The sequence below is a fragment of the Xylona heveae genome, assembly GCF_001619985.1.
Source record: "Xylona heveae TC161 unplaced genomic scaffold L228scaffold_10, whole genome shotgun sequence".
Taxonomy (NCBI): domain Eukaryota; kingdom Fungi; phylum Ascomycota; class Xylonomycetes; order Xylonales; family Xylonaceae; genus Xylona; species Xylona heveae.
Window position 1 is genome coordinate 834,581 of NW_017264202.1, and position 25,538 is coordinate 860,118.

At 47.0% G+C, this 25,538-nt stretch overlaps 8 protein-coding genes across 8 annotated transcripts; 5 read left to right on the forward strand and 3 right to left on the reverse strand.

The window, feature by feature from the left end:
- Nucleotides 1-3,042: 3,042 nt before the first annotated feature.
- On the forward strand, nt 3,043-5,026 carry L228DRAFT_240946 (hypothetical protein; the record flags this gene model as incomplete). The annotated part of the gene is made up of 2 exons (XM_018331293.1): nt 3,043-4,251; nt 4,322-5,026. 2 exons carry the CDS (start codon nt 3,043-3,045, stop codon nt 5,024-5,026), a joined length of 1,914 nt encoding a protein of 637 aa, XP_018185979.1.
- Nucleotides 5,027-5,122: 96 nt separating this feature from the next.
- Nucleotides 5,123-5,861, forward strand: L228DRAFT_27478 (hypothetical protein). Its single transcript, XM_018335608.1, has one exon. The coding sequence runs from the start codon at nt 5,220-5,222 to the stop codon at nt 5,703-5,705; it is 486 nt and encodes a 161-aa protein (XP_018185980.1). The 5' UTR covers nt 5,123-5,219; the 3' UTR covers nt 5,706-5,861.
- L228DRAFT_285133 (hypothetical protein) lies at nt 5,763-7,759 on the reverse strand. Its single transcript, XM_018336308.1, has 3 exons — nt 7,555-7,759; nt 7,132-7,455; nt 5,763-7,052 (listed from the first exon to the last, which is right to left on the reverse strand). Exons 1-3 carry the CDS (start codon nt 7,655-7,657, stop codon nt 6,019-6,021), a joined length of 1,461 nt encoding a protein of 486 aa, XP_018185981.1. The 5' UTR covers nt 7,658-7,759; the 3' UTR covers nt 5,763-6,018.
- Nucleotides 7,760-8,345: 586 nt separating this feature from the next.
- L228DRAFT_285134 (kinase-like protein) lies at nt 8,346-11,661 on the reverse strand (the record flags this gene model as incomplete). The annotated part of the gene is made up of 4 exons (XM_018336309.1): nt 8,346-9,688; nt 9,741-10,512; nt 10,572-10,742; nt 11,233-11,661. The coding sequence occupies 4 exons, from the start codon at nt 11,659-11,661 to the stop codon at nt 8,742-8,744; spliced, it is 2,319 nt and encodes a 772-aa protein (XP_018185982.1). The 3' UTR covers nt 8,346-8,741.
- A 105-nt stretch (nt 11,662-11,766) lies between these two features.
- L228DRAFT_270499 (hypothetical protein) lies at nt 11,767-12,288 on the forward strand (the record flags this gene model as incomplete). Its single annotated transcript, XM_018335411.1, has 2 exons — nt 11,767-11,943; nt 12,088-12,288. 2 exons carry the CDS (start codon nt 11,767-11,769, stop codon nt 12,286-12,288), a joined length of 378 nt encoding a protein of 125 aa, XP_018185983.1.
- A 6,505-nt stretch (nt 12,289-18,793) lies between these two features.
- Nucleotides 18,794-20,667, forward strand: L228DRAFT_213468 (acetyl-CoA transporter; the record flags this gene model as incomplete). The annotated part of the gene is made up of 3 exons (XM_018329985.1): nt 18,794-19,457; nt 19,534-20,275; nt 20,334-20,667. The coding sequence occupies 3 exons, from the start codon at nt 18,794-18,796 to the stop codon at nt 20,665-20,667; spliced, it is 1,740 nt and encodes a 579-aa protein (XP_018185984.1).
- Nucleotides 20,668-20,791: 124 nt separating this feature from the next.
- On the reverse strand, nt 20,792-21,813 carry L228DRAFT_27520 (Molybdopterin biosynthesis MoaE). The gene is made up of 2 exons (XM_018335612.1): nt 21,573-21,813; nt 20,792-21,273 (listed from the first exon to the last, which is right to left on the reverse strand). Exons 1-2 carry the CDS (start codon nt 21,712-21,714, stop codon nt 20,894-20,896), a joined length of 522 nt encoding a protein of 173 aa, XP_018185985.1. The 5' UTR covers nt 21,715-21,813; the 3' UTR covers nt 20,792-20,893.
- A 232-nt stretch (nt 21,814-22,045) lies between these two features.
- Nucleotides 22,046-25,374, forward strand: L228DRAFT_250117 (hypothetical protein). The gene is made up of 8 exons (XM_018333249.1): nt 22,046-22,320; nt 22,422-22,792; nt 22,983-23,058; nt 23,118-23,320; nt 23,373-23,433; nt 23,492-23,850; nt 23,902-24,264; nt 24,321-25,374. The coding sequence occupies exons 1-8, from the start codon at nt 22,101-22,103 to the stop codon at nt 25,098-25,100; spliced, it is 2,433 nt and encodes an 810-aa protein (XP_018185986.1). The 5' UTR covers nt 22,046-22,100; the 3' UTR covers nt 25,101-25,374.
- Nucleotides 25,375-25,538: the final 164 nt, after the last annotated feature.

Consider the following 25,538-nt stretch of genomic DNA (forward strand, 5'->3'; position numbering starts at 1 on the left):
AAAAAAAAAAAAAAAAAAAAAAAAAAAACCCCCCAAAGAAGATATCATGGTGCTAGGTGAATTCCTTTTATGATTTTCCAATTTGGCAGGAAAAGAAATTCATTAGTGTCCATAAGAGGTGTCAGCTGTTGCTAGGTGTTGCATGGTTCATACGTTCAACACTGCGGACAAGGAACGAGGCTGTGTCGAGTTAGCAGAAGGAGAAAGCCGAAGGAGGTGCGGGGGACATGGAGCTCGCTTATCATGGCTAAAGAAGAGTTGGCGTCGGAACGGAGGATACCGCTTCCATGGCTGCGGGTTGGGATGATCGACGATGTTACAAAACAAGCTGCAAAGACATTTCCGGTCTGAGGATAGACTACTCATCAGTTCGTGTGATGCCATTAAGGCTACAGTTCATCCAACAAGTAATTGTATCAACCTACGTAAATGTGAGATGGTCAACAGAAAGATTAGAGTGTATGTGCGTTGTAACGATGCGTTTCTGTCTGATAATGATCTATTACGGTGAAAGAGCAGTCTATCCGCAATTGTATGGAGACAGAGCAACTGAGCAGAAAGCAATTTGAAGGTATTGGGATATTTTTCATGTCAACTCGGCGCGTTTTCGTTTAGCTCAAGTCCAATCAAAATCAGTCCATTTTGGATGAGATTGCTAACAGCTTTATGTTGATTAGAGCGCCAAATATCGGGAGATGAGAGATGATTAAAAGTCTCTACGTCTCTGGAGCATGTATCATGATCTCCGACCGACATCATTCTCGGATATGTCTCTGGAACTACGAGTAAAGTTCTTGTCCGTTTGTGGACCCATTCTGGGGGAGTGAGGTTGCAGGGTAAGCTTTTTGCACTTAGGGAACCGTTGGCGTTGCTTGAGCCAAAGCAAACAACCACTTTTCGCTCATCGGTCATTCCGAGGGTACCTAAGCGGAGTGCAGAAACGCAAGACTGAGAGAGCAATTAGTGACTTTTCAGCGACTACCGTTGTCGCCACAGAGAGACTGACAATATCTGATCCCTTGACCGATGGCTTGGACAGGAAGGAAAGGCAAAAAGAAGTGAAAGGTCTAGAGTCAGTCGGGCAAATTTTGAAAAATTGTTCCGGCCCTTCTCTTTGATTCATGATATAAAGGGTTCCGACTAAACCCTTTAAGAAGGAGCGCGCCCAAGACAACCAAAGTAGATTGGTCATTCCACCCGATCGGTAACAGGTCCGCATCGTTGTGGCCATTCAGAAAGGGCCATTTTATGAATCCCCAGAGTTTTTTGACGGCATCTCGAATGGCCTGGTTCCGGAGATCCAAAAGATGGGGGGAAGCGAGTGCGACGGGAAGGGTGGTGGTGGGTCGGCAAAGTGGATGGTGATGGACCAAGCCTGAGCTGGTGTCGCATAGACCTAATCCCAATCATTTTTATGGCCCCCGCGTGTGGAACGTGCCCCGTTTATGCTCGCGACCGGTGCAAATCATTCAAACCGGGTCCCGTCTGATGGGTTATGGCAAGATTTACTGCGATCATTGTGGTATGATTTTGGGGAAGATGGGGAAACAGGGGACCAGACGTCCAGTTGATTTAGGTTTATTCCGCAAAATTAAATCTCAACGGGCCGACTATCGCTGCCATGGGGAAAGCTTCAAAGGGAAGAGGAGGAGCGGACCGCCAAGCTACAGCACCAGATTGATTCTCGTTTTCCCTAATTGAGACAGAGCGAGTGCTGTACCGACGTTACTTGGCAAAGTTGGCACTCAACCATTATCTTTTTGTCGCCTCGGTCAATCCCACCGACGCACAACAATTATACCTTTAGGCACCTACATCATCATAACCTTTTGAGGGGGGGGGGGGGAAGAGAATCCCTGCGGCTACTAATAAACAGGCCCTGGCACAACACTGATCATCCCCCACTCCCCCAGTGACAGAGTCAACGTTGATTATCAATCCGGATGATGAGTGTGGGGGAATGGGCAGAATAGATCTTGATCATACCCGAATTCTGTTATCGTTACCCTTGCAATACTTTCTATTTCCTTTTTTCCTTTCTTTCCTTTCTTTCTTCCTTCCGATTCCCTGCGCCAAGTCGTTGGCTCGGCCATTACCCTTACGCTGCTCGACACCTTCTCACATCATACATGATCGTGCATGATATCAATCTAAGTATTACACGCACTTCCCTGTCCAACACAGCTGGAGAAATCAGAAGCGATACTCGCCTGAATTCATTCAACTTCACACTCTCTTAATTAAACACATCTGAACCCATAGTGTGTTCACCATCCCTCTCTGACTCTCCCCTCTCTGACTCTCCCCTCTCTGACTCTCCCCTCTCTGACTCTCCCCTCTCTGACTCTCCCCTCTCTGACTCTCCCCTCTCTTCTCGGGCCCCCTGGCGCCGCATCACAATAAGCCAATCAAGGCAAATCTGACCCTCCTCAGCCCATTCGACCATTCTTGGTCAGGTCTCCCCTCGTATCAAGTAATTAGTACAAAGATCACCACCACCAGCGCCCGAGGTCATAGTTCCCGTCACTTTCTTGATCTCAAACCGATACCTCACGAAAAGTCACTCACAAAAACTGACTGGTCGCGTCCTTTTTTTTGCTCGCGGCCCCGCGACAAGGGGATCGACACAGCACTGTCCATCTCCCTTTCCTTGCTGAGAAAGGGTTGCGAGGATCTACACGCCTCTAAATCTTCGAATCCACCCGACTTGTCGATAGCCCTCTCTGCCTCTTCAGCCAGATCCGCGGCTGTTGTGGGACCTACCAATACAAGTAATAGTTTACTGCTTGAATGACAGTCAAGTGCAGAGTACTTGGTTTAACTTACTTCTAAGCAAACTCGTCATTCACTCTCACTTTACCTTACCTATTCCAGTGCCGACGGTGACGGTCTCGTCAACACATCATTTTCGGCAGGAGCGACTCTTGTCCCAGCAGTTTGTCCCCACTGCTCCTTCCTTCCTTTCTCTGTTTTATCTTCCTTCCTACTTAAAATAGAGAGCAACACTGGATGACCTGAATCACGCTTCTTTCCCGGTTACGCATGGCCGCCACTCAGGCCCGTCCTCTGACGGACATGCCACCTTCGCTCCCGTTTCCTCGTGTGCGGGACGATGATGACCTTCTGTATCGACTTGAGGTGCTACGGCTGAGCAACGGCGAGACTGAAGCCAACTTGAACGATCATTACCTCCATGAAGCTGCCGACCTTGGCCTCGATATTCCCGCAGACGCTGATTTCCTACGCAAGGCTCACATGTCCACTGCTGACTCTGCTCTCACTGTGGCGTCGACACATTTGAGCTCTGACTTTGCCGCGTCTCGTGCCTCCATCTCGACTGGCATCACTTCCAGAAGCTCAACCGATCATCATTACCTCACTCTTGGTCCGCTCTCTCCTACCTCCCCGAGGAACGACAGCTCATTCAGCTTACCCTCCTTTGATGAATATGACGCCTTGTTGGACCTTATCCGAGACGAAACCACCAATGGTTCCTCAGCGTCTTTGTCGTACCAGCCACAGGCCCCGCCAGCGAGTCCTGTCCATTCTGGCTCTGCCCGCATGTCCTTCAGTGTGAAGAGGAATATTAAGCGCATCTCTGGTTTTACAAAAGGAAGAGGTGCTTCTGCAAGGTCAGTTGTTGGCTCCTGGCCCAACAAGGCTGCTGAAAGATCAAATGGAGCTAATGTGTCGGGAAGTCGCTCATGCACCACGTGTCGAAACGACCTTAAGCTGAGCTCGCCAATTTGTACCCTGCCCTGCTCCCACAGCTATTGTCGGTCCTGTCTCCATCGGCTTGTTATTCAGGCTATCGATAATGAATCCAGATTGCCGCCGAGATGCTGTCTCAACCCTGTGCCTGGTGCCATGGTCAAGATGGTGCTTACCGAAAGCCAACGGCAGGTCCTGATGGAAGCGATGCATCGAAATCTTCCGCGATGGCAGAGTCGGGGACTCTTGCCTTCTCCTCAAGAGCCAGACCAGCTCAGGCGCAGGCAGGCAGGCCTTAAGGTCGACACATTGTCCACGTCGTCCTCGGCGGCGGTCCGATCAGTCAGCTCGGCGGAAGCCAAGCAGCGAAGTTTGGAAAACAAGGAGCTTTTATCTCTCCGAGACGAGCAATTAGAGGAACGAGACCGCTTTGTTTGTTTTGAGCGAAATCAGCGACAGCTATCATATGCGCGCCAAGAGGAGAGCAAATCCGAGATGAAAGCTCGCCACGAGGCGGCCGGACGTGAGCTCGTGGAACAGGTTAGTGTTTTTGTCCTGAACAACAAGAAAATGCGAGCCTTCTTTTTGCTGACATGATACCTTATTCAAGCATCGAACGAACGCTACAAATCTCGAAGACCGCCACGTTGCTGAGGAAATGGAACAGCGGACTTCTCTGGAGCAGCAATACAAGTCCTGTCTCGTACGTTTGAAGCATATGGAGGCGTACTGCTACGGCCCAACCGGCAAAGACGGGCGCGTTGTCACCGATCGAAATCTGCGAGACCTTCGCCAGCAATACAAGACTCGCGACGACATGGACCGTCTACATGAAGCGAAGATTAACGTCTTACGCGAGCGTCAAGCAAAGCAATTGGAAGCTCTGACGGACAAGCAAGAAGATGAGTATAATCGCATGGAGGAGCGAAACAAGCAAGAGTTTGATAGTCTCCGTAAAGCGTTTGCAGACGAAAATAGCGAGTTTGCCCAAGTCTTTGAGAACCGAAAGCAGGCGCTTGTCGCTCGGTGGATCCTTGCTGAAGATATTCTTCGCAAAAAACTGGAGGAGAAGCACCACTTGGATTTTGGGCCTCTTCCACCAGTTGAATTCCCAATCCCAAATGAGGACAATGACGCGGAACTCGTGAATGGTACGGGCCAATCTGTGTCAGCTCTGAACGGGACAGGCCTCCAAACTCAGACTCCGACGCCCTCTGAACCTCGACTGGACTCTGACCTTCAGCATTTCGCGGAGCATTTTTATGAACAAGGTCAAGATTCAACTCCGCGACTCGAAGCTCAATCGCAAGCTTAGATGTATGTCGTGATCTGTTCAATAGCTCCAGGACCGGTTACACTTCAGCATGTTCATCCTTGCACACACATTTGTTTTACTTTATCGCGACGACTTGTGATTTGGATGCTCCACGTGCATCAGAGTCGCTTCATCTCTGGTTTTCAATTCACTGCGAGCGAGCATCATTCGACCTCGGGTCAGGCGTTTGGTCATGGATACCACAGCACGTCTATTGTCATGCAATACTGGTCAATTTGTTTATTTGCTTCCCTTGAATATCTTCTCTTGTATTTTCCATTGCTCATATGTCCTTGCTTCTCTTCTTAAGCCTCGACTGCAGTGGATCTGGTTCTGGCCTAGTTTCTTTAGCCTGGAGTTCGCTGGTCGATACCCCTTTATTGCTCTTTTTCCTCTTCCCCTTTTACTTATCTGTGTCTCTGCTCTAGTGCATGTCCTGGCATGCAGGACGTCTAGCATATTAAGTGTGCAGGCACAACTCCGAACTTTGCACGTTCAAAAAGTGTTTTTCAATCCGATGCAATGCACATCGGTCAGACTTGCTACTTCAATTTGTCATTTGCTCTACTTCCCAGCACGAATAACTTGCCTTTTGCTCTACTTTTCTCTTGTTTATCATTGCATCCAGAGCTTTGCTTATTTATGCTTCCTCTTCAATCTTCTGCTCTATTTACAATGATACCTCAGAACAAGCAGCACAGAATTTGTTTTTTTTTTTTTTTTTTTTTTTTTTTTTCCCTCACAATAATTACATTGCTCTAGGGTTTTAGTCTAGGGTTGGATGACAGGACGAATGGAATATTACACTCTATGGCTATCATGCTCCTGTCATTTTTTTTTATTCTTGTGAAGTGCTATGTATTTCAGTGACTTGATATTCTCAATTCATTGTCCAGGGTCTCGTTAAACCCAACATTCCAAGTCCTTTGCCCGGGTTCTAGGTCAATGCCAATACATGTTCAGACACAGAATAATTCCCCATCAGTGGTCAGTCATGTCCCTCGTTCAATATCCACGAGAATATCCCCTAGCCGCTCAATTCGTTCAGCGCTCATTATCTTTCTCTCGACATCCCGCTGTCGTTGCCTCTCTTCTGCTTCTCCTCCCACTTTATCCTCCCTCTTCCCCTTCCCTTTCCCCTTTGTACTATTCGCGTGCTGCTGCAGTTCCTGCGATAGTTGCATGGTCACATTTCGAACTTCTTGGTCCGTTCTTTCTTCTGCTCCTCCACCTCCTCCTGCTGCCGCCCCCTTTTCATTCGTTGAGAGCAGCGCGTCGTTGTGGCCGTGGCCGTGGCCCGTGGGAGCAGGAGCAGGAGAGGTAAACAGAGGAGAGCGAGACACAGCAGGGCCGGAGCTGGAGCCGGAGCCGTATACGACACAATGCACCAATTTGCCGTTCCGCTGCATCTTGATCCGCGCAAGTCGTCCGCTCGTCCAGAGGATTTGGATATCTGTGATTTCGGCATCGCGTGGGGAAATTGCCTTGATTTTGTTTTCGGATGTGCTTGCGTTTTCAGATGTGGGTGTGCGTGTCGTGGTGTGGTGCGGCGTGGCGGCGGGGTCTCGACTGTCGTGGAGAGAGTGGATGTTGAGTATGTCCAAAGGTGCGGATGGCTTGGATGGTCCGGATGATCCAGATCCAGATGCGAATTCGGCGAATAAATTGTTTGAAGAAACGGCAGCAGTAGATACTCCGCACCGGTCTCGCAGCGTCTCAAGCGCCGCGCGACGAAGATGATACGAGATGATTTCGCGGCGCAAGTCGCGAACCAGACGGGGCAGGTTTTGCGGTCGGGATTTAGACGGTTTGAGTGGGGTAGAGTCTGATGTAGGAAGTATAGAAGTAGAAGTGGAAGTAGAAGTGGAAGTGGATGCGGTGGGAGAAGGAGGAGCTGGTAGGTATTTCCCAGCGAGTGCAGATAGGGGAATACATGGCGGAACGGTATGTCTGTGGATACGCAGCGCCGTGGGCGCGTGCGCGTATGGGCGGTTGAGAAGGAGATAGTATGGCGGAAGAAATTTATCTTTTTGGTCATGCCTTGTTAGTCTTGCCAGGGACATAAAGGGGTACGCATATGGATAAATCAGCGTATAGTAACATACCTCGTACGCAAACTTCTAATCGGACACCAAATACTTTTCTGTCGTCGACAGCGTGGGGATCCGGGTCGCGCACTTCAAACATGGTTGCGCCGGCGCACATGCGGTAGAGACTTGTTTGGCTATGTTTGGCCTGTTTCGAGGCGCGTTCGAGCGCGGTGGTAAGTATCTTGTCGGATGGTGTTTGTGATCCAGTGGATTCAGGTTCAGCTGGAATTGAGGGACTAGAGGCAGATTGGTCCTTGGTGCGCTGGAGAAGAGAGCGCGTCGAGCGGGACCCGAGCAGCGTGGATGTGAGTGTATTTCGGCGCTGAGAGAGATGTTTGACTTGAGACAGAATGTTAGTAGATGGATGAGGAGAAGGAATGATGTAGAGATTTAGAGGAAGTGGAGTTGAAGAGTGTGAGGGAGGGGAGGAGAACTCACTTTGCGCGCGAATGGATGCGATTTCTGCGTCGAGTTGGGATTCTTCGTCGGTGGTATTGTTGGCGTCGTTATTGGGCTCGAATAGTGGTGAGGCGGTAGCCATGTTGCAGTCTGCGATATTGGAGCAACGGGAAGAGACTGGTGTTCGAAAATAAAGGATTGCTGTCGATGGGATATTGGAGAGCTGGATGTGGTGTTTACGTGGAGAAGCGCATATACCCGCGTCGCGTGCTAGTAGAGCTGCGTCTGGCTCGGCTTTTCAGACTTGTACACCGTGGGGATGCGCGGGCACAGCGCCGAGAAGATGTGCCGGCTGTTTCTTTTATGCACAGTCCTACAGGATATATATCTTGAATTCCCAATGTCAAAAACAAAAAACCAAAAAAGCCTTTGGGGTTTCTTTGTAGATTGATTTGGAATATTATTTTGAGTTATACTTTCTTTTTATTATATATATTTGCGTAATTATTGATATACGAGAGTTTAAATCCTTTCAATGTTGTATATACCTACGGTTTATACTCTCTAGCTGGCTTGTATCTGTAAGCTCTGTGTATGATATTCTACCTACATTAGTTATCTCATTTGCTGACCCAGAGCACCATCAGGCTGAATTTCCGCGATATTGGTATGGATCACACATGGCCAATCGAGACTCTACCGTGGAACCTTTTTAAGAAAGACGTCTTATTACTCCCACCTTCCCACGCCAGCTCTCTGAAAATTTATCTGCCAAATGGTCCTATATTGTAAATAAATTAAGCAAAGTTGGTGCTGGACGAGGACTCTACCGGTCCCAAACCCCGGAGAACGATGAAATTCACGAGCTCCGCCTCGATCATGGCCCACAGCATAGTAATGACGAAGACAAGTTTGATGTCAACATTCAGGCAAACGGCCGAGGACCAGCAAGTCACAAGAAGATGATATCGTTGACAGTTAGCAAGAGTGAAAAATTAGGGCAACAGGCTATTAGAGAGAAGTTCAAAAGAGCTGCTGAAGAAAGAGGGTATCTGTAAGCAGCGGCAGGACAGAGGCTTTGTTACCCGTCAGGCAGGCATTGGATCAAGAATGTATCTGCTTAGATTTGGGAACTTGAGAAGCCGAATGAAGGAAGTTGACTTTAGCATAGTAAAGCACTGCTCTTCAATCAGCACGCGATCCCTGAATTCCCGGCAATTTCTTATTCAAAGCCCTTTCCAATCAGTTATATCCCAGCGACCGATGTTATCTAGAAATTCCTGTCGTTCTTTCTCATCTTCAAGCGAGTTTAGTATATCTTTTAGCACAACCTTAAGCTGCCTCTTTTGCATTTCAAACTCTTCCTTTGGAACCCATCCTTCTCGAGCAACTGGTATGTTGTAGTGTTGTAACAGATCTTTAAATTCATTCCATCGTCGCCCATCAATTCTATGTTGCCTCAGCTCATTTGGACCAATACTTATCGGGCATGGTGGAGGGCTGCTGATCCTGGAGTGCATCTCGGGCCAGGTTCGTTGAATATGTATTAGGAGTTCTCGGAGAACAAGGACATCAGTCTCTCGACTGAAAGATCCTCCTCCAAGGATAGTGACAAGTTGTCGAATGGATGCAAAAGGATCTCCTTCGAGGATTTGAGATACTTCAGGTGCAACATCTGGAAGAGAACTTAAATAGTACTGTTGTAACATTGACTGCCGGTAGTTGTTCCATATCCTTTTCTTCTCAGGCTCGGTCATAGAATCAAATCCATCTGGTAATTCAAGGAGCAAAGAGCCGGATTCGACAGCCAAAAACTGAGGTATTCTCGCCTGAAGAAACAAGGGCAGGGCAACTGTGCCTTGCCAATCAATGATGCCAGTGATTTTTCCAGAAGGTGCGACGAAAATATTGCCAGAATGCAGGTCTCGATGCCACAACGCAGGTCGAGAGAGGTTGACTGGCTCTTGATAGCATGATACGAGATATGGTACGGCTGCTTCGTACTGTTTTAACAACTCAATAGCTGCTGCTGGAGAGGTGTCGCTACAAGTATTAACCGCAAAGGAAAAGGGTTCCTTCAAAAAATGGCCACGTTCCAGTTCATGTTGTGAAGTTTTGACTTTCGTAATGAAGGACTCGGCAACAGCAGTAAGATAATCTTTTGGCAGATGCCCTAAATTGCATGATTAGTCTTACTCTGATCCATTAATAGTAAGGTGCTTTACATGGGCCGCCATCCACTCCCGCCATCTTCAGTCTCTTGTCCGAAAAGTCATTATTTGCTAGAGGGCCCAAGCAAAAGCGTGGAGGGACCTTGGCCATTACCGGCTGCCGCTTGGACAATCCAAGCGTAATTGCATCCTCTGTAAAATATAAGCTGCCATATCCACTGAATCCGCTACTGCCTTGAAGCAAACGCGTTTGAAGAGACAATATTTGGTCTACAATGGCAAACTTTTGGTCGACATCAAGTGAATGCCACGTGGTGTTCAGAGCAATTCCAGGCACCTCTTCCATAATGATATATTCACAACCAACAGGATTATCACTAGATATACTCCATGCAAGGACTTCGGGTACAGGGATTCCTATTTCGCTCCGCATATATTCCATTGTAGCAACTTCACTAGCAGTGATAAAGTGCTCGGGAACAAGAGGATCAGGCATTTTAATGATCAACCGTCGACCTTGCTCGGCAGCTACAAAAACCTTATTGGAAGCACCCTCAGCAAGCTTTTTTATGCGGATCCTGTGACTAGAGGGGTTTATACCCATGGCCCGGGCTGCCACCTCTTTAAGTGCCGATTCGTTAAAGCTTCTTGTATGCTGAGACATCTGATGCGCCTCGTTCCATAGCCATCGTCCAGAGGTCTGGCGGAAGAGGTTCTCGCTTTTACCATATTTGTCCAGCGCAAGACGTTGAGAAGCAGAGAGGAGGCGCCGAAGGACCGCAGAAATCGATTGCCAACATTTCCGTGTGTTTAACATAAGATAAAGCTATGTAGAATAGAGAGTTAGCTATTGTAAGAATCTTTGAGAGCTAGACTACTCCGTACTAGGCAGTAGAAGGAGTGTACTCGATATTGTAGGTCGTTGAGGTAAGGTAGACTGTTGGTAACTCTTAATAACGACGTGCTGGCAGATGGGCTGCCGTTTCTGGAGGCCTCGGGCGCCGTTTCCAAAGGTGCATCTGCCCACCCAACCAACAGTTGACTAAGGCATCTGTCCTGAACAGTCAGCCAGGGTACAATCAAGGTACTCCTCATGCCATGGTTGCTTCACTTTCTTGCGGTCCGATGCTGTTTGGTAATTTTTTTTTATAGCGAATTCGTCTAGCAATGAAATCTTGGTATTTCATGAGCTTAGGGACGCATTCTCCTGTTTTTGGAATCTGATCCTTCTATGAAAGTGACGTTTCAACACCTTCTGGGACCAACAAGCACACTTACCCCAAACCTTGAAGATGCATTAACATGGATGGGAATTCGAGGATACACAGACAAGACAAAAGAAGCAATTTTTGTGAGCTAGGATCTGAAAGATTTTTCTTTAATGGCATCTGCCCTATCTAAGCCACAGGCATTATCCTCACATTGGATGAACACTTCCTTAGCATACCTATTCTCCAAAACCAGCTTCACAGTGTTCCAGATACTCTTCACATTCTTGGACCCTTTCGTGATATTCATCCATTCCCATAACCTTCCCCTCACCTACACTAATATCTCTGCTATCAACACTGGTGACAATTTCACACTTCAGATCAGCGATTGATAGGTAACTGCTTTTCCAGCATTTTTGAATAATACTGCCAAATATCAAGATTCCATGAAGGTCGCTCTTTGCTTCGCATAGAACTAGGTCTTTGCTGATGAAAATGAAATAGCCACAGCTTCCAATCACAAATTGCTTGCTTGCAGCACCAGCAACACCAAAGCTGCCTGAGTCTAGCCACTTGTAATATGGCTCAGTTGCCCCTTGAATGTACTCTCCATAATTACACACACTGTCAAAATTGCACAGCTTAGCATTGCTGCGATCATCAAGCAGAATGTTTGGAGGGCGGAGGTTGCAGTGTGCTATTCGAAGTTGTTTGAGCCATGCAATCGCATTTGTAACCTGATAGATCCATCGTACCCTATCCATCTTTGAGATTGGTGATTTTCCCTGAATGCATTCAGAGAGAGTTCCCTGCAGGCACTCTAGGAAGAGGTAGTGCTTGCTGTGTAGAAAACAGGCAATGATGTTGGCATGCCAGTTCTCCAGCCTGGCAAGAACATCATAGATCTTACTCTTGTGTTTGATGCCAATGAGACTGTCATTCTGCTGCTCAACATAACTCTCATTTATGTTATCAAATCTCCAGGGTGCTTTGACCACAATTTTGACACTGACAAAGAAAACAACACCAGTCACTCCATTGAAAAGGTGAGGAGAAATCAAAAATGGGGAACGCAGACAGGGAGTAGACTCTGACATCTTGGAAAGTCTTTCTCCTACTGTGTATTGATAAGTTGAAATGGTGCTGTAGGATGCAGAGGAAGCTGTTCAGAAGAGCTGAGGTGGACTCAGAAAATAGATACTCTGATTGCTTCCAAGGCATGCTTTGGAGGTAACTCCCAGAAGCAACTCCCAGAGGCAACTCCCAGAGGCAACTCCCAGAGGCACCTCCCAGAAGCACCTCCCAGAGGCACCTCCCAGAGGTACCTCCCAGAGGCACCTCCCAGAGGCACCTCCCAGAGGCAACTCCCAGAGGCACCTCCCAGGGCTTGATCATGTTTGATATACTGTTACCTCTACATAGACCAAAGCTATTTAAACAGGAGGCTGCATCAGCATGATATAGAAGAAACTTTTCTCATTAGGCACAGAAAATCATATACCACAGGATTCATCCATCTTAATCTAGTTAGTATCATCTGGCATAGCAACAGGATCTCAACAGCTGACAATATAACAGCAAAATGTGCCAGAAAACATACTCAAAAGACAAGTATATTTGTCAACACCAATTCCAAAAGGCACCCACAATAATCCAATGCCCCACTGCAATTCAACAAAAAAGCAATTGTGCAAGCTATACCAACAACCACAGCATTGGTCTGACAATGAAGAAGCATCCTTGCAACAGCTGCCTGAACAATGGGAGCTGGATCCATGACGGCAATCAATATGTCAAACGAGCCTGAAGCCAAAGAAACTTCTTGGCTTGGGCAATTAGCCCTCCACCATTTCCCTGAAGGCTGGAAAGCATGTTTGACAGGAGAGGATGAAGAGAGAGATATTTGAGTTTCACATTTACAAAGTATTGTCTTGCAAACACAGTCATTATCTATTGAAGATTTGGTTATCCTCTCCCTTGCATAGCAATTCAAATTATTGAAAATTTATTTCCCAGTTCTGTTGGTGATATCTGAATGGAGATGCAACTTGGGTTGCAGATGATCCTAGCCACTTGTTAGTATATTATTAGGTAGTTTCAAACAGCAGAAGTACATTGAATCTTTCTTTACCAACAGCTCCTGATGGGAGTGTTGTATCCATACGTCACTTAATGTAATGTGCACCATGATTCTGTCTTTCCCTTCCACGTCCCATACCAGCCAAGTTGCACAATCAAACGTCTCAAATCGGAGTTTCCCAGTAGCATACTGCTTGGGATAGAAGTACTTGTTACAAAAGCATGTCAGATCCTAAGTAACCATCAGAGATGACACAAATGGAAGAAAGTAAACATTGCACCTACCAACCATTCCACGAAGGGAGATCTGACGTCAGCTTGCCCATCTGATGCTGTAGGGAGGATATTGCAAACAATGAGCAGAGGCTGGGCTCAAACATCTACTTTCTCAATCTCCTCTGGTTGAATAACTATAGGCTCCATGGCACATAGCACATGGGTCACGATGGAAATAGAGGATACAGAAGAATCTCAATTGTTTTGCTTTACATTGTGTACTTGTCAAAATTAGCCTGACTTTATTTCTAAGCTACCAATTACTACACATGAACTCCTCCCTCAGCTCAGTAAACACCATATCACCCAGGCAGTCTGTCTAGCTCCTCTGGCCAATCATTTAGGTCATAAAAAGACTGGTCTATGACCTGTCTGCTAAGCAAAAGTTCCATATCATTCACATTGAACATTTCTAATATTTGTCATGATGAAGAAGATACAAGTAACTCATGGAGACTGGTAGATGTTGCTGCCTTTGTGTGTGGTCCTTCATGCTGCTTGGCATCACTCAGAAATTCATGAATACCTATGAATAACATTAGCATCCACACAGTAAATCAATCAGATCCACAAAGAAGACTGACTTGAATGCTCTGGAGAATCTGTGTGAGCTGGGAGCATGTAGCTATAACTCCTTCTCAGCTTTTTCATTGGTCTGTCTTGTATATCAGTGTCCTTTATCTTATTTCTCAAGTTGGCAACTAATTCTGTATTCTTCTTTTCTTTGTGCATAGGAATCTCAAGGTGCTTGCTTTGACAATCCACCATAGCATTTAACTGTTCATCAAGCTGTTGCCTGGTCCTCTCAAGCAGCTCCTGTTTCTGACGTGCAACTTCACATGAAGCCGACCCTAGTTTCAAATTCTCCCATCTACCTCCATCCACATTCAGGCAAGTCTCAATATGGCAGATAAAGTTATCCACATTCAAATTCAAGGTACTGCAGATACAGAGAGCTTCACAATGGACATCTGTACACAGTAAATATCATGGTCTTTGTGAAAGAGTCAAACAAGCTCATACAGCACCAATAGTGTCTTAGCAAATTGTCCCTTTGTGAGAAGGTTAGATCCTTAGCCATGTACTGCCCATCAGGGCAGAATATACACTGGACGTTGGTGTCTGAGCAATGATATGAGGTGAAGGCCTTCATGAGCTCTCCCAGTAGGGTTTGGATTCGAGATTGCTGCAAAGCGTGAGAATGGTCAACACATCACGGCATTTGCAGCAAACCTTGTCAACAGCCAGATGCTGACATAAGGTCTCTCTATCCTCAAATGGCTCCAAACACCACAGACACTTCCACTGCAAACTAGCTTGGTCAGTCATTTTGTATGCAGAGCTTGGCTGACAGAGTATGTTCAGTCATAATGGTTTGTGTTTCCCAGATTAATTCAAAGATCTCAGCTTCTGGCGTCTTTTATGGGAGGCATGTAACTAGTGTCCGCCGGGAAGCAGCTACAGTACGAGGCAAAGGAAGAAGCCCTTTCTATAGTCCAGCCGGTTGCCCAAAGTGCAGCTTAACGTGTCTTTTTGCCTACAGGATTAGATTGTCCTTTAATTGCAGGGTAGTGAAGCAAACTCAGCACGCCTGCAGCAATGGTGAGGAAAGGCAGCATCTCAATGTACCTTGGATTTGTACTGATACTTCCTTTGGATTGTCACAGTTTGGGCTGATGCTACAAACTCTGTCCTGTGGACTGTTTAAGATGCCAGCCTTCTCTCTGCACTCTCCACCTGTGCTACCATGGTCGACTGTGCTGTTTCCAACACCACACAGGTGCTGTCCAGCCTGATGTTATGGACACAAAGGCAACAAGGTTCTGGTCGCTAGAGGATCTCATGCTCGAGCTCTGAACCCTATGATCTCCAATTCCTGTTGACTCTCCTTGGACTAACAATATAAATCTATGCCTTGGTCAATTGGCTACTTGTGTTGGTGACACGTCTTACTTCCAGACACTGTCCTGGTCAACCATGGCATGTACTGTACAACAAGCTGAACGAGTCTGATCCCTGCAAGATGGCTGGCACATTACATGCAGCTGGCTGGCTTAGACAAGCTGTTTCAGGTGCAGGGTATTGTGGTGAGATAACATGCTGTTCACCATATGTAGTGGGTAAATTTATGATGCACCCACAGAATGGAGAGCCCAGAGCTTACTGTCACCAGCTTTTCTGTAATTTCTGCCACTGCCTGTCACCTTGAGCAACATTTGATACCTTCTGTTTCAAGCCACGCTTGATGATGCAAGAAACCGAACTGGCTCTAGACAAAATCAGAGAGGATATTTTGCACTACGATGGAGATATTGGAGGGCTTGACCAGATTCAGAATAAACTATCACATCTGCAAGCGCAAGTCAAAATTCAGAGAACACTGCAAATGACAACAACAGTGCTATGCCAGCAGCCAAACAATAAGGTGCTTCCAAACCAACTGGCGACCAGAGTTAAGCATTTTATCCAATTTGTGTACCAAAAGCCTATACTTGAACAAGATAAGTCATCCACCAATCAAAGACGTCTGCAGTTGCACAAGCTACCATGCAATGCATTGAAGTTGTGTAGTTTATCATACAAGATCAAGGACATCATCAAGCTGCCAATGAAATAGTTTGAATTTCTTGTCAAAAACATAATGGACTATTTAAATCATTGCAACCTGGTTGGCTATTTGTATCATAACAACATTAACAAGGCTGTCCATGGCAAGCTTGACCCTGATGACAAGAATTTGTTTAAAGGCTTTCTGAAGGGTGCAACATGCCTGTTGCTCCAATGATTAGTGCTTCTAATCAAATATAATTGAGCTAGCTCACATTGAACTTCAGTCCATGAAACAAAAGCATGACAGTAGGTCACATCCATCATTCTCAGAATGGACATTAATGTTGACCAGAAGCCAATGCAATCTCCCTACCTGTTGAACCAAGGAATTCTACTTTTTATGAACAGGATATGGAAGAGAGACCATTACAGACAACCAGACATAAGTCAAATGATTAATAATACATTTGAGGTGCTGAAATTTCTACTAGAAATTGACTATAGATGCTCCGGTGCTCCAATCAGCCAAATAGAATTGTTGGGAGTCTTGCTATCAAATGCAATCTCGAGTAGCAATCAGTGGCAATGGGAACATAAGCTAGGAGAAACAGTGGAGACAGAGACAACAGACTGCTTAAATGCATTGGTTCCCAAGAGTCAGAACCAAGACATTTCCATCATGGTACTGGTTGGCCACAAGAAGGGACTTGAATTGATTGAAAGTTTTGAACTCATGTCTATGTGAACTTTACCATCACTCTGATGACACACACCTCAAATCCAGCCAGAACACAGCTTGTCACATATGTAGTTTCACTTTCATGTTCCCAGTACAGTGCACTATTCATGTCTGCTTTTGGATCAAAGATCATGATTGATTTGCCTCAGCCTGTGATTTGCCTGTCATGATCAATTGCCTTGAAAAGCTTGATGTTGATGTATTCTTCTTCCCCCAAAAGGGCTTTGGCACCAGCCTATTTGAGATTAGATATTATTTTGTGGATTCAATGATGCTAAACCACACCTCTGACATAGTCTATGGCAGCCAAGTTTACAAAATGTATTAGTTTCCTAAAGTTTCTGTTTTGTTATTAGTAAACATAGACCATTCTCAGTTCATTCTTATCACAGAAATTCTTGAAGAAGAATCAATAAATTTCTAGGAAACCCACAATTGATCAAGGAATCTGTGCCTTGCAGCTTTTGTGAGCAAGCATGTTTGCAAACATTGAAATCCATGAACAACAGCAAGAACTGACCCTGAACAGTGCTCACACAGAGATGTCAATTCAAAAGACAAAGCCAAGGGTGGTCTTGTCTAGAAGTTTAGTTATCAAAGCTTGTTAGTGTAGAGGTACAACACTTGTCCAGAATAATAAAGTGATGATATCAGAAAAAACAAGTTAACTCTTTAAAAAGTCATTGACAATGACAACTATTACTCGATGCTCAACAAGGTGGGGCATAATCATTCTCACACAGGGCTGAATATTACAATGACTAAGTACACAGTATCAGATGAAAATGGTGGCACTCGAGTTGTCACCTGGGCTCCTTCAATGGTGGGTACAGCAATCCAAAGAACAAACAGCACCCAGTCCAACTGAGGGATATCAAGACTTTACAAACTGCTTAGTTAACCCACATATCCACTACACATCTCTCTGTTTCCTGGTCTTCAAGTCACCTCAAAATATTGACCACAGCTTGGAGAAGGTATCCTTTGCTTCTGGTGAAATTGGAACAATACAAGACTAACCTTGGTACGCAAAGTGTTTTGGACTTTGCCAGGGTTGGCAAGAATTGGACAAGTTGACCGAGTGTGAGTAGTGGAAGCGACTCTCACTGAGGAAGTGGGGAATTAGCTAAAGAGACTAATTGGATATATTTGGCTTTCCATACTGCGGGATAACCGATCGGTGGGTAGTTGGGCTATTGGTAGAATGGGTCACGCTATCGTATATATGAACACAGGAGAATCTTCAACGATATGTAAACGGTAGAATGGGGAGATGCTAGTTTTTCTCATAAAAATCTCTCCAGTCTCCCAAAAAGTGGGAATATCCCAGCTTTTATGGAGCGTAGATATAAGCTAATCGTGGATTATGGTTAAGCCATTATCCATTATCCTTTTGCAATAGCAACTGTGGTAGCGATAGAAGCAAGAGCGAGCGATAAACAAAGTAATTCCATCCTTAGTCATGCATGCCCCCCCCACAATACGGAACGCGAAACCAAAAGTCATGACAGTACGCTAGCAGGGATGCGTGCAAGTTTGGGAACCAAAACTGTCTATTTGGTATAGTATGTTTCAAATTACTAATATTTTACTAAGTTAACTAATGACTAACTTTAGTTTCGTTTGGCAGAGATAATCAATACTGATAAGATTGATTGGATAAAGAATCCCAAAAAAGGAAAAGCGTGGAACTCCAACATCAAGAGACCACGTTCCCCATTTGCTGTTTCGACTCGATTTAGAAACACTGAGAATCCGCCCTGAACTGCGTGACGTGAAAAGTCCCTGGTCAGAGGTGTGTTTCGCCCCACAAGTCTATTTCTTTATTTTTTCAATTGTCATCATTCTTACGATTTGTTCAGATTACTCTCTTTTTATCTAATCCTTCTTGAGGCCAACGAGACCTCTTCCATAGTCTCCGCTGCCAGATCACATGGATGCCGCCTTCCTCAGGCAATCACCCTCCTTCGTCCCTCCCTCTCACTACCTCTACCATTGAAACGGCTTCTTTTCCTACACACGCTGCGCAGTATCAACAGCAACGACTTGAACAAAAACGCAGAGAAGCTGCTCGAGGGGTGGAATTAGAAGACCTAGTCCTTGGCATTGACAGTGCTACGTCGCAGCATCACCGTAGAGAGCGCAGTTCCCAGGGCAACTCACACACTCGTTTCGACAATTCCACGCATCAACACAGCAGAAGACAAAAGCAAGACGATCTCTCTGAGCAGGGATCACCTTCACATTCCCCAATGGGCAGGCGGGCACGTGCTGAACCTCAAGCATCCTCGTCGAGGTCTTCTTCGAGCACCTCTGCTTCCTCTGCACGAGCAGCACTGAACGGACGTTCAACGGGAAAAATGAATTCACAGGTGGAGATGCGAAGGAAGAATGCGTCGCTGGACAGCCCCACAGCTGCTTCCCAGACGGCCAACCTCATGTCACGGGCGAGCTTCAGTCTGGACCATGATGTGCCAGTTCCACCGTCTGAAAACCCCAACCATAGCTTCTGGGACCTGTCAGCCGCAGATCGCCGAAATTTTCTTCTACTTGTTCTCCTATATTTTCTCCAGGGAATCCCCATGGGACTGGCGTCCGGCTCGGTCCCATTTCTGTTAAAGCCATATCTCTCCTATGGGCAGATTGGTATTTTCTCTCTAGCATCGTACCCATACTCGTTGAAATTGCTCTGGAGTCCAATCGTAGACGCAGTATGGAGCCCAAAAGTGGGGCGCAGAAAGAGTTGGATTCTGCCCATTCAGCTGATCTCGGGAATCGGCATGATCTGGCTCGGAGGGCACGTCAAAGAGATGATGGTCGAAGCTGGTGCCAACAATGGGGCCGGCGTATGGGGTTTCACATGGGCTTGGTTCTTCCTTGTTTTCATGTGTGCGACTCAGGATATTGCTGTAGATGGTAAGTCAAGCGTTGATGCGTACCCAGCGAACGTATGGCAACAGAGTATGGATTTTCTGACCGAATCTCTCTATAGGCTGGGCCATTACCCTTTTATCCTCCCAAAACCTCTCTTACGCCTCAACGGCACAAACCGTCGGGTTGACCGGCGGACAATTCCTTTCGTATACCGTGTTTCTAGCCCTGAATGCGCCCGACTTTGCAAATAGGTGGTTCCGCCAGGTTCCGTCGCCTGAAGGTGTCATCACTCTTGGTGGATACCTGAAATTTTGGGGTTGGGCCTATCTTATCATTACCGTTGGTCTGGCCTTGCTCAAGAAGGAAGAAAGAACAAAGGAGAGAGATGGCATCATGGAGGTCTACCGGGTCATGGTTGGCATCTTGAAGCTCAAGAACATTCAGTCCATTATCATCTTGCATTTGACCGCCAAAATTGGCTTCCAAGCCAACGATGCCGTCACAAACTTGAAACTCTTGGAAAAGGGGTTCAGCCAGGAAGACATGGCGTTGACGGTCCTTATTGATTTCCCCTTTGAGATGGTACTCGGCTACTACGGAGGCAAGTGGTCATCTCAGTATCCGCCCATGAAGCTCTGGTGTTGGGCATTTGTAGGACGACTAATTGCGGCCGTACTCGCTCAAGTGACCGTCATGATCTTCCCCTCCGCCGGTGTCAAAACCTGGTATCTCGTCACTGTCATCGCAGAGCATGTGTTTTCAACTTCGATGAGCACAATCATGTTCGTCGCGGTTTCCGCATTTCACGCTAAGATTGCAGACCCTGTGGTTGGCGGCACCTATATGACCCTTTTGGCCACGTAAGTTTTTGAACTAAATCATGATTTGAAAGAATATGCTGCTAATTTGTACTTACAGAGTCTCTAACCTTGGTGGTACGCTGCCCCGCTTCTTCGTCCTCAAGCTGGTCGACATCTTTACTGTCGCCACATGCCAGCCTCCCATCTCCCCTCCAGTCGACCTCAAGTCCGACCTTGTTACTTCTCCCTTTTCTTGTGCTCTCGAAGCGGAAAAGCATCGCTGCGAGAATGGCGGCGGCACCTGCAACGTCAACCGCGACGGATATTACATTGTCAACGTTCTCTGTATAATAATCGGCCTGGTCACATTCTTATCCTATATAAGACCGGCCGCCATAAAGCTCCAAAGCCTTCCTTTGCGCGCCTGGCGCCTTGTTGGCGGGGAGAGATAGCGCTCGTTCCCCATGTATTGTAAAACGTAACTTGTATCTAGAGCAAGCATTTGATTCTAAACTAATTAGATCTTATTCCTTCCTCATCGTACTCTCGTGGTATCTCGTATTTTGATGCATTCGAAGGCCCAGTAGAGTCTGCCTACCTGAACAGCTTTCTGTCTCCGTGGTGCTTCTGTCTGCGCGATGCAGTGACTGCCACGACGCCCTGACATGTTTCCCCCGTTCAAGCAAACCCATCAATCCTCTCCTCTTTACTATCCACCCTCACGCCCTCCGCTCCATCCCGATTCGCTCGCCACACGCCGCCCTCATCCCCGCCAAACTCCTCCAGCTTCCATATTTCCGCTTTCGCTTTACATTCTTCCAGCGCCTCTTCCCCCGCCCGCCACGCCGCCTGCCGATGCGGCGCAGACACCGCGATCAATATGCTTTCTTCGCCAATCGGCACGACGCCTAGTCTGTGAATAAGCGCAATCCCTTGCAAGCCGTGGTTCTCCTTCATCGTCCGCGCGATTGTAAGCAGCGTTTGCAGCGCCCGAGGCGGATACGCGGTGTATTGGAGCTCCTTGACTGGCTTGGAATTGAAGTTGTCTCTTGTCGTTCCTGTGATTTATTATCAACTTTATGTTCTCATCTTTATATTTTCAATTTTTGTATTCTCGACTTTTATCTTCTCAACTTTTTTATTCTCAACTTGAGTCTTTTTATGTTGTGTATGTGTGTATGTGTGTATGTGTGTATGTGTGTATGTGTGTATGTGTGTGTGTGTGTGTGTGTGTGTGTGTGTTTGAGAGGGGGATGGGGCGGCGGCGGTTGGGAGAGAGAGAAGGAGGGGGAGGAGGAGGAGGAGGAGGAGGAGGAGGAGGATGAAAACTCGAGGTAAAGAATATCCAGATACATACCGGCAAAAAGCACAATTGCGCCGGCCTTGGGGCTCTTCACTTTATTCATGACAGCGCCGGCATCGAGATGCGCGCGGGTGAGCTCCACATGGATGCCCTCTTCTGCAAGTATGAATAGTGTTTGCTCGGTGGAGTCTGCCATTGTGTGCGCGCGCCAACAACTTAACAGATTGATAGATGCTGGGGAAATAATATAAAGCTGTCTTGTTAATTCATGGGAAATGGTCAAGTGCCTTGCCTGGAACCCTGGGCTTGTTTGACTGTTTATCGAGTAAATTAATTGAAGCGTCGGAATGGTCCCGCTCTTATCGATAGGACATGGGCCGGAGATTGTTGTCAATAAATGTTGCAGCGGGTAACCTAGAAACGCTGCTATTATAGACAGCATCAATTACTGCCTTGATCATTAGCCGTCGCGTTCGATTCGAACCGAATCATCATCATAGTCAAGAGCTCCTCGCTCGACAGACACCGAGCACCTCTTCTCCATCTAATTCTTTTCCTTTCTTTTACTCCATAGCATCCATCATGTCGTATAGAGCGCCTGGTGAAGCGCCACCAGGAGAAGAAGACATGTATCGGTCATCACGCCCTGCGCCGGCACGATATGACCGCGAAGCCAGAATGTACGACGACAACGACAACAGCGACGAGCAGCGATGGCAGCATCATTCACGGTCAAATTCGCCGTGTGAGCGCTATCGACGATATTCACCGTCCCCTAGGCGACGACGCCCTTCGCCTCATGGTATATATCATTACGGCACACGCGTAGCACTTGATGAGAGTTTTTGTTTTTAGAAAAAACATATCGGCTAATGAGCATCTCTGGTGATTTGCACAAAGAAGATTATTCTCAGTTCCCTTCTCGTGAACAATCTGCCATCGACTCAGATCCCAACGGGCCAAATACTATGCCGCGCGTACGAGCTTGGGACTATTCATATCGTGGTGGCCGAGGCAGCAGCAGCAACAACAACCGTGGTGGCGGTCGCAGTCCGCCTCCTGGACCCCGCAGAGGAGGAGCAGGTAGTGGTCGAGGGACATACTTTGACCGTGACCGCGAGGAGTATCACTCTCCATCCAATTATCACGACAGTCGCAGCAGAAGCCAAAGCCCTCGGCGCCGAAGGGACCGTGATCGCTCACCTTACTTTGGAGGACCACCGAGCAGAGATGTCATCTTGGAAGGACTCCCGCAGGATATGACTGAAGACGACGTTGGACACCCTCCCCTTCTTCCCCTTCCCCAGACTTCCTCCGTCTAAGCACCACCTCTGTGCTTCCTGCTGTTGTTATGCCCCCTGAAATCTCCAAGTGGCAGAAACAAGACACTCGCTTTCTTTTTGAATGAACTGAGGCTAAGGCGTTAGCATTGGCCGATTTTGGCCGTTGCGTTTCCACATACAGATTTTACAAGAGCTCAAAGGTCATTATAAAGTGGATGGCTTGGAGGAAGTCCGAGTGATTCGGGATCGCAACACAGGTACTAAAGAGCCACAAGCAAATTTCTGTTAATAGGTCTATGCTGATAAGGTGAATCAGGCGCATCACGGCAGTTTGGATTTGTCCACTTCTCCTCTCTATCCGGTTCTCGCGCTTTCCTTGAAAATTATTATCCGACTCTCTATCTCTACGGCTCTGCACAGCGTGAAGACCAGGCAGCGAAGATTCGAATTGCGTACGGCCGAGAGAAGGACGCAAAGAGCCGGCCGGAGAAAGGCGAGGGCGACTGGAAGTGTATGATGGTAAGTGGATAAAGTTATCACAAGGTGATGGATGGGGTGTTGACCGTTGTAGTGCCTACTCATGAACTATTCCCATCGTATGCAGTGCTTCCGCTGCCAGGCTTCCAGACCAGGTGAGTTGTTTTTGTGTCTTGTCATTAGTTTGAGGGCGGGCTTATTGAAAACCATTAGATCCTACCGTTATTGTCCCTGATGATGATGAGGAGCCATCTGTCTTTCAGAACATTGGGGACAGCGATGTGTCATCCGACAATACTCCGTCTCAATTCCTGCTCGTGCGTGGACTCGAAGCAAGCGTGTCTGAAGAGCTTCTCGCAAAGGGCGTGGCCAAACTGTATAAAGCCGGTGGCGACCCTCAATCACAAACCCAAAGCGCCTCGGCGAAGAAATCAACCAGTAAAGTGGCATCAACGACTAGTGACGGCAACCTCGGCGCCAGGGAGGGCAGCATCAGGCGAGTGCTTCTCGTACGGGATAGAAAATCAAACGACAGCTGGAAGTACGGTTTTGCAGAATTTGCTGCAGTTGAGGTGAGAGGCCATTCAAACTCTGTCATTTGGTAGTGGCTGACCATATATCAGGATGCGCAAGCTGCTTTGACCAAATACAATTCGCTGGATAAATTCACCATCGCTTCTAGGCCAGTAATGATTAGCTATATCCACGCTGGCGTCTTCGTTCCTGTTCTAAACCCTACTCCGGCAATTGATCGGTTCACCTTCAGCCCTCTCAGCAATGCCGCAATGAAGCTCGCGTACTGGGATGAAGGCGCCTATCTCACCGAACTCACAGTGAATGCCGCTCCTGAGCCAAGCATAACGAGCGCGGACGAAGTTTCGAGGCGAGCTGCAGCAGCTGAAAAGGAAGGCTTGGTCAAGAACAAAGATGTTGAGAAGTCGAAGAAACGCAAGGCCGAATCGACTCCCGTTACCAGCACCAAAAAGGTAAATTTTCCTTTGTTTTGTTATCCTTGATCATTGGAGAGACTGACATTGCCAAGGCCGTTCCTTCGCATCTCCAATTCTGGCGTGAAAGGCATGTTGAGCTGCACGGTGGTCCTGCTGCGGCGACTGCAATTCAAGAAGGGACCGTACCTGCGAGCGACCCGACGAAAATCACTGAGAAGACACCCGAGCCAGAAAAATCGGACCAGAGCCCTCCCACGCAATCGTTTGCCGATTTGGAGCGAAGCTGCTGTCTATTATGCTCTCGCCAGTTCAAGACGTCTGCGGAAGTCAACAAGCATGAGAGACTCAGTCAGCTTCATCGTGACAATCTCAAAAACGAAGAATTAAAGGAAAAAGCTCTCGAGAAGCTCGCAAAGAGAGGACTCACTTCCCTGTCACCCGCCAACTCTACGGCCGAATACCGGGATCGTGCCAAAGAACGACGTGAAGTTTATAGTCAGCCTAAGAAGCCCTCTGCACCCCAGCAAAAGCCTGCTCGTCCAGCCCAAGCACCATCGGCAGCCTCACCTTCTGCAGCAAAGGAAACCGCAAAGGTCGAAGAAGAAGACGAGGAACCTGTAGTCAAGTCCAAGGGTGCCGCTTTGCTTGGAAAGATGGGCTGGACTGCTGGAGAAGGTCTTGGTGCAGAAGGGACTGGCAGGACCGCGCCCATCCAGACAGACGTCTATGTCCAGGGCGTCGGTCTCGGTGCAGAAGGTGGCAAGGTAGGAGATGCCGTAGATGAAGCTAATCGTAAGACGAAAGGTGGATATGCGGATTTCTTAGAACGGACCAAGGACAAAGCCAAGGAGCGATTCGAACGGATGGCTTAACTGCCAGTCTCGTTAGTCAATTACAATCACTCCTACTGGTATTGACCCAGTCTGCTGAATCCTTGACTGATTCTTCTTATAATTCTCTTACTGTCCTCTTTCACTTACTATGTGTTGTCATTTTTTTTCTCTGTCATGGATTTTATATTCCTCCTGTCAAGCAATGTTCATGGCGAAAATGGCAAATTTGTTTTCACGTCATGGCATCTGTAAAAGGTCGCACAACTACCTCACTGCACTGAATTAATGCCCTAGACCTACAGTATTAAGCGAAATTTATTACAGTTTTACTTTGCACAATATGAGGTTGAATTTGTGAAGTAGTTGTATTTCCCTTGTGGGTTTTACAGCCTATCTGCTCAATTAAAAATTGGACAAACCGCTCTCTAATGGCTCTCTGAGCATGAAAAGTGCCAACCAATGCACGCTCGCAAATTT